Source organism: Pterocles gutturalis, unplaced genomic scaffold, assembly GCF_000699245.1.
Source record: "Pterocles gutturalis isolate BGI_N339 unplaced genomic scaffold, ASM69924v1 scaffold47860, whole genome shotgun sequence".
Taxonomy (NCBI): Eukaryota; Metazoa; Chordata; class Aves; order Pterocliformes; family Pteroclidae; genus Pterocles; species Pterocles gutturalis.
In genome coordinates, this window is record NW_010142662.1 from 1 (window position 1) to 7,590 (window position 7,590).

Below are 7,590 nucleotides of genomic sequence, written 5' to 3' on the forward strand. Positions count from 1 at the left end.
AGGAACGCCTGGAGGCTGGCTTTCAGCTCAGGAGCCTGCCCTTGAGGTGTGCACAGACCTAAGGGAGCTTTATGGAAGAGCTCCTCTGAACGCCCCTTTGTGTGTTTATCTTCCCTCTGGCTGCCTGAAGAGCAGCATGTGAGAATCCCGAACCGAGACGTATCCTAGTCTCTTCCCTTCAGGCCCCCCCAGGTAAGGTGGAAGCTGCAGTGATGGCTGCCATCGATGCTGGGTAACGCCACTTTGACTGTGCCTACGTGTACCATAATGAGAAGGAAATTGTATGTGTACCAGAATGAGAAAGAAGTTGGGGAAGGGATCCAGCAGAAAATCAAGGAAGGTGTTGTGAAGCGAGAGGACCTCTTCATTGTCAGTAAGGTAAGTATGGGATGGTTTGGCATCATGGACAGGCCTGCTTTATTTGTGTTATTTTTACAATAGGGAACTAGTTTTATGCTGTAGCAATGGAGAACCTCATACTGTAAAAATGAGATCACTCCTGATGCTGCACTCTTGTTTCACTTCATCAGAACAGTGATTTGACTCTTTCCTGTCCATTTTTGTTGTTACAGCCATTGGATAGGAAGAGTGAATTCCCCGAGCTTTGGGCAGGGAGAAGAATCACCCTTATGCTGTCTGGCAGGAACTTTGTTGTCCAGTAAATTTGATAAGACTGAAGGAAGTCAAGACTTTATTTTGGCCACCCCCACCAGCCCCAACCCCAAAGTGTTGAGAGCTTGAGCCCCACAGCCCTGCACTGTGCTCTGGCACCCTGTTGAGGGGACCCAGAAGTGCAGGGGGGTGGATGATGTCCTGGTTTGAGCTGAGACAGAGTTAACTTTCTTCACAGTAGCTGGTGAGAGGCTGTGTTTTGGATTTGTCCTGAGAAGAAGGCTGACAACATACTTATGTTTACAGTTGCTGCCAGGACAGTCAAGAACTTTTCAGCTTCTCTGCTGTGCCAGTGTCTGCAGGGGCAGGAGAAGCTGGGAGGGGGCAGAGCCACAATTACTAGCCTGGAATTGTCTTGTATTTTCTTGGCTTTGCCTTCTATGTTCAGTGCAGGAGTTTTATGCATGGTTGGGGCTGACAGATAATGTGTCTTCATTTAAATCCCAGCTATTGCAAAGGCAGACCTTCTATAAAAGGCGGTAGTACAAATGATCTCTGAACTAATGGAACCAGAGGACTTTGTTCTGATCCTGCTCAAATACCTGTGCTGCCACTGCATGTACTGCCTTCAGTGTCATGGGCCAGTCTATCACAGAGCAAGCCCCATCTGAAGAGCACTAGATGGCCTAGTTCCACATGGCCTTCCAAAGAAGATGGAGCATTCCTCTCCTGTGCAGGAGTACCCAACAGCTTTAACCCAGGAGGTCACAATGTGCCTTGCTTTTCTCTAGTTATGGTGTACCTTTCATGAAAAACCTCTGGTGAAGGGAGCATGCCAGAAGACTCTTGCTGACCTGAAACTGGATTACCTGGATCTCTACCTCATCCACTGGCCTTTTGGTTTGAAGGTACAGCTACACCCCTGGATTTGCTTCTTGTGACTTCTGCTTTTGGGGAGCTGTATGGCTTTACAGCCAAATAGTTGCTCAGGCTGAGAGAGATCACGTGTCTGTGTGTGCCAGCGTTGTTCTGGTGCTCTGCTTTACTCTGGCCATGTGCGCCAGGCTCTTGATCTCTTTTCCTGAGACTGCTGCTTGCATATGCCTTTGATCCTGGGAATGATGGTCTGAAAACTGAGGGCAGATCCCCCAGCTGCAAGCATGAGATAGGCTGCTCTCCCTTCCTCTTACAAATCAGAGTATGCTCATCTGAAAATTACCCTGTGTGGGAAGGAAGGCTGTAGTTTGCTGCCTGACAGAAATTTGCTTTGTGTTACAGAATCACAGAGCAAGAAAAAATATTTGTTTTCCATTTCTCTCTTTAATCACTGTCCTTAATACAGTACAGATTGAGCTGACCTTGCCTTAGTGTTCCACTGAGACAGGAATTCAAAAGGTGAAACTTCTTGGGGGCCTAAACTCTTTCACAGATTGGTGAAGGAGTTGATGTCTCAGGTTGACTATTTCTAGTCTCAGCCTTTCCTTCATACTACAGTCTGATCAGTCTCAATCCTACCTGTTGCTTTGGAGATGCTCACCTGTAGTTTGTACTCTATTTTAACTTTATGTTAACAAAGCTGTGAAACTGAAACTGTTTTATGGGGACAGTAGCAAACAGCTGTTAAACATAGTTCAGTCTCGATGTCTTTTCATAACTTGCATGCAAATGCTTTAATAATATTCCTAGTATTCACAGCTATACATAGAGCTTTGTCATGGAAGAACTGTCACTGCACCAACTACCTCTTTTCGGCAGATCTGGTGTTGTATATACCAAAGCTACATGTTCCCAGGACCTAATTAGTCCCCTGCTACCCTTTTGGAAAAGAACAAAACAGTTTTTCCTAAGAGGGCACAAAAGAACAATACATGAAGTTAACAGAGATGAGACTGGAGGCTGTGGTTCTAAGAGGTGTGTTTTGCCATAGGTGTTTGGGTGAGTCATCTCTTTGAGGGGTCCAGCGGGAAAAGCTGTATTTATGAGAATGGTCACTTGCGAAAATGCCTTAAATTCATCCCCCTCCTCAGGAGGAAATGACTGAATGTAGACAAGAATTAGTGTTCTTCCCTGCCAAGGTGTCATGCTTGTGAGCTCTCATGGTATTAAGCAATCTCCTCAACAGATGTTCAACCATTTCTTTCTCACTGACAGGCAGGAGAGGAGCTGTTTCCCACAGATGACAAAGGCATGACTATACCCAGCAACACGGATATTCTACATACATGGGAGGTGAGTTTATCCACAGTGGAAGAATCATGTCTTGTGTCCTCGGCAGTAGTGTTAGATTCAGCAGTCACAGAATGGCTCATGCATGTATACAGAATTAGTGGGAAAGAATTCACAAAAGCATGTGGTAGTTCTTAAAAATGTGCATGGTTAGTCAAGCTCTTATTCCTCTGCACCGTGGATTAGCATCTCAAGTCACTGAGCTGCACAGTCACTTTCAGCGGAGCTGCAGACCAGACTGAGGTTAGAAAAAGTTATTTACTTGACCATAACTGTACAATTTTTCTTCACCACAGCTCTCATGCAATTCTTGAGCTGTTCAAGCGGATTTTGCATCAGTAGACACTTAGGTTGTGATCGTGCCATCCTGCTGGGGCACAGCCCTCCAGTGCTGTGACAATAGTCGACTTAGAGTCATCAGTCATTTTTTCCTTGTGTGAATTTCAGCCTTAACAATGATTTTGGGCTTTGGTGTGATAAAAGACATGACAGAGATACTACCAGTACCTACTTGCCTCTTGAGAATCAAAAACTTGGCAAGTCCAAAGAGTTACTTTGTGCTTCTCATGAAGGGAAATAAGCCACATCAGGAAGAATGGATTTAGGTTTTGTCTTGTACACTGGATGCTGACTTTGCTCCCCTTCATGTTAGGCCATGGAAGAGCTGGTGGATGCTGGCCTGGTAAAAGCCATTGGAATCTCCAACTTCAACCATGAGCAGACTGAAAGAATCCTAAACAAACCGGGACTGAAGCACAAGCCTGCAAATAACCAGGTAAGCTGCTAAGTGGCTGCAGGTGAGCAGTTTTTAGGGATTATAAAGATCTCATTACAGCTGAATGAGAATATGGAAGAAGGGAGAACAAAGACACAGCATGTACACTAAATCCCACTCTGTGGATATTCCTCAGTACAAAAAGGACCGGAATATTTCCTGTTTGTCTCACTTTGTTGAACTGGTGTCTACAAATTCTGGAGTGTTTTCCTATGAAGCATTCTTTCTGGAGGGATAAAGAATCCAGACATGATCTATCATTCTGACTGTAATCAATGACTTTTATAAAGCCTCTCAAAACAAAATCGAAAAAGCATATAAGGACTCAATATAAAAGTTGGTGCCCTGTAGAACTATAGTCTTGTATTATCACACAGACCACATGCAGGGTAGGATTAAGGCAGCCTGTAATTAAGAAATTAAGATTCATAAGAAAATCTCTGGAGCATTGGAACACTACAGTGGTTCTACACAGTGTCTACTCCTGTGTTGACAGATCGAGTGTCATCCATATCTTTCCCAGGAAAAGCTTATCAAATACTGCCAATCCAAAGGGATCACTGTGACAGCATATTGTCCGCTTGGACGCCCTGACAGGTAATTTCCAAGTGGGTTAGTGTGGTTTAGGTTTGAAGCATTCAGACTAATTGAATGAGTAATGGTGCAGGTCTGTGTGCACAATTATACATTTTTTTTTTTTTTAAATAGTCATACTAGATAGAATCTTTCTGCAGAGGTTCTTTGCCGTTTCTTCCTTTTTGTCTCTGTGTAGGGATAAGCCAGAGGAGCCTTCCCTTCTGGGTGACCCCAAGATCAAAGAGATTGCAGCCAAGCACAACAAAACCCCAGCACAGGTACGTAGGTTCCAGACAGTGGGTACTCCTTCCTGTAACACAACCATTAAGGAAACTATGCCTCAAGGGAGAGTTCAGCCTCTATCAGTGTTCCCTATGAGTTGTGGTGCTCTTCTGTGGTGTGAAGAGGCAATGCAGGTTGTCTGTGTGGCCTGCAACATATACTTGAAGAAGCGATTTGGCCCTCAGGCAGAAAAAGATTCATGACCCATTTTCAGATGTCACTTCCCCTCTCAAGTCCTCTTGCAGAGAATGAAAGCCTTGCATAGACTGATGAAAGTCCAGATGGGAAGAAAAGGAATTGACTATCCCAAAGCTGGATGGGAAAGGAGGCTTTCCAAGTGAGTCTCCAACACCTTCCTCTTTGCTATCCAGGAAGTGCTACCTAGTCCACAAGAACAGGAATGATTTAAAATGCAGCTTTGCAGAAGCAGGTGTAGCTTAGGGAAAACAGCTGTTGGAACAGGCTCTGCTTCTTCCAGAGCAGGAGCCATCCTCTCTCTGACTCAGTGGTCTGTTCTTGCAGGTTCTCCTTCGCTTCCAGATCCAGAGAAATGTGATTGCCATTCCCAAGTCAGTCACACCACAGCGCATTCTGGAGAACTTCAAGGTGAGTGATTGTGAGTGAGCTGGGTGCTGCCCTTCACAGATGGCATGGCTTCTCCTGTAAAGCAAGCAGTGATCCTTTCTCAGCATTCCCAAGTCCTCCTCAGGCAAGAGGACTGGGCTTCTGTCTGGAAGCTAGGGCTACAATGAAAACTACAGCTGGAAAAGAGAGATAAAGAGAGCTCTTTCAAACAGTGTGCTAATAACCTTACCAGTCACTTTACATCGTGTCTCCTGTTGCGTGACTTGGGGATGAAGTGGGAGGCAGGGCTTATTTGAAGCCCAAGTGCAGTAACATTCCTCAAAATAGAGAGTAAGCAATGTTAAAGGAAGAGTCCTTGTGTCAATAAACTACATTGATCCTCTGACTGTTAAGTCAGGGCTTTTTCTCCTGATATTGGACATCAAGATTTCAGGAGTAATATAGCTGGATTTATTGAAATATTAAAGTCTTCCAGATGTTTCTTTAGAAATGGAGAGGAATGCATCTTCCACAATTAGAGGCATTCTGCAACACTAAGTGCTCACCAAACACCTTGTAACAGTTGGCAGGTGCAACTGTAGCTGATGATCTCTTTTGTTTGTTTCTTCCCTCTGCCAGTAGAGTCTTGAAAATCCGAAGAGACTTTTTTGCCTTCCCCTGTCTCATGAAGCCATGATTTGTAGCTAGCACTCTTTCTGATGTGAACTTGATCTTTAATCTTGTGAATCTTGCTTCTGATTTGATTTGTTCGAAGAGGTGATTTCCAGCTGTTTTTCTTTTTAGGTGTTTGACTTTGAATTGACTGAAGAGGAGATGGCAGCCCTACTCAGCTTAAACAGAAACTGGAGGATCTGTGAAATGATCATGTAAGTGATAGCTTGTTTCCTTCGAACTTGTATTTTCAATAATCTTTATTATAATCTTATAGTACTAGCATAGCTGTTTAAATTCTGTATATTTTGAAATCTGAAATCATGTCAGGGATAAAGCATCTGTTTAACATCTTAGTGGAGTTATATTTTCACTTTATTGACTAAAGGATGAGTAAGTCATACTATGTACTCATTGTGAATCCTTTCTCCAGGAAACTTTGTGTGCCTGTATTCCAAAAGGAGGGTTCTAGTCAATAACTTTGGCTATGTCCATATTGGAGAAATGAGCATGAGGCAGTTTTAAATTTATAACTTGCAGAAACAAATTGCCATTATAAACTGATGTCAGCTCTTACATAGGTGGTTGGGGGAGGGAATGACCATCTGAAGTGCAGTATGAAGAACGACTGCTTGCAGATGTGCACCTTGGAAGCCTATAGCCAGCTAAGAAGTCTTGTCTGAAAGGCCACAGCAACTACTGTTTTCTCTGTGAGCAGTGTGAATGTTAACTCTTCATCTAGAAAGTAACCACTATTCAGTGCCTGAAAAACAGGAAGAGACTTGAACTTCTTGTTATGTGTGCCGTTTCTACACTAATAAGTCTCCTAAATTCATTCTGCAGTTACACAATTCAGAGCCTCCCTTGAAGACTCCTCTGTACAGCCAGTGTAGTTCTATATAGTGTTTCTTTCAGCCTTGAAAGTAATATTTCCTCTTTGATTTCCTTCAGGTGCAAAAATCACAAGGAGTACCCTTTCAATGCAGAATACTGAAGATGGTTTTATCCTGCTCTCCTACAGGCCTCTGGGGTCTAAGGAGCTTCTACAGTTGGCTAGAGCTGTCCACAGTGTAGCTTGCACACTGTATCTCTCCTGCCAGCAAAGGCATAGTATACATATTCAGTGACTTTGTTTGGGTTTTTCTTCTTTGGTGGAAGGAAACAGTAAAATTGTTCTAAAGAACAAAATATGGGCTATAATAATTATCTACTCATTAGATGAGTGTATCTGCATGGCTGAAATAGCAAAGCAGAAAACACAAAGAATGAACTAGGAACTGTTTTTTCTTCTGTCTTGTATTGACACTACTTAAGGTTGTAGGGTAAGGGTATGTGAGCACAGAAGAAGGATCCATCTTGAAAGAATAAACTACATAATCACTGCCTGAAGATAAGAGACAGCAATTCACTTCTGGAGCACAGCCCAAAGCTTTCTTGGAAAGAAGAATAAATGGGAGAAATGTCCAGACCTATGGATGCATACGAACTCAAACTGGGCCTTATTTTGGTCACATGCTTTTACAGGCTGAAACTGGACAGAGAATAGTGCTCAATTCCTATCCAAAACAAAAAAGTTTAGATTATTCCTGGTTTGGAAGTTCTAGTCTAGTGTGGAAAAATGACAAACCAAGCCACTTGTATCAACAATGTCATTGGAAACCATAATCCATATTAAATTTTAAATTATGTCACAGGAGCATCAAGATCTTGTCTTGATCAAAAGTTGAATAAATTGGTATAATAAGTTTTAGTTGCCAGAGCAGTGCTGACAAGAACAGTCAAGTATGACAAGCCTTAGTATGGACTGGGGATCAACAAACAACAGGACGCCAGCACCTGAAACCGCTAGAGGGCTGCATAGTGGTGTCACTGTGGACTGACTT

At 43.2% G+C, this 7,590-nt stretch overlaps 1 protein-coding gene across 1 annotated transcript; it reads left to right on the forward strand.

The window, feature by feature from the left end:
- Positions 1–182: 182 nt before the first annotated feature.
- LOC104469779 (aldose reductase-like) lies at positions 183–6,722 on the forward strand (the record flags this gene model as incomplete). Its single annotated transcript, XM_010084440.1, is given in 10 exon segments — positions 183–254; positions 256–378; positions 1,404–1,520; positions 2,764–2,841; positions 3,491–3,613; positions 4,110–4,210; positions 4,386–4,467; positions 4,994–5,077; positions 5,840–5,922; positions 6,659–6,722. Coding segments are annotated over 10 exon segments (906 nt in total), but the record flags the coding sequence as incomplete, so codon positions are not given.
- Between the last annotated feature and the right edge of the window lie 868 nt (positions 6,723–7,590).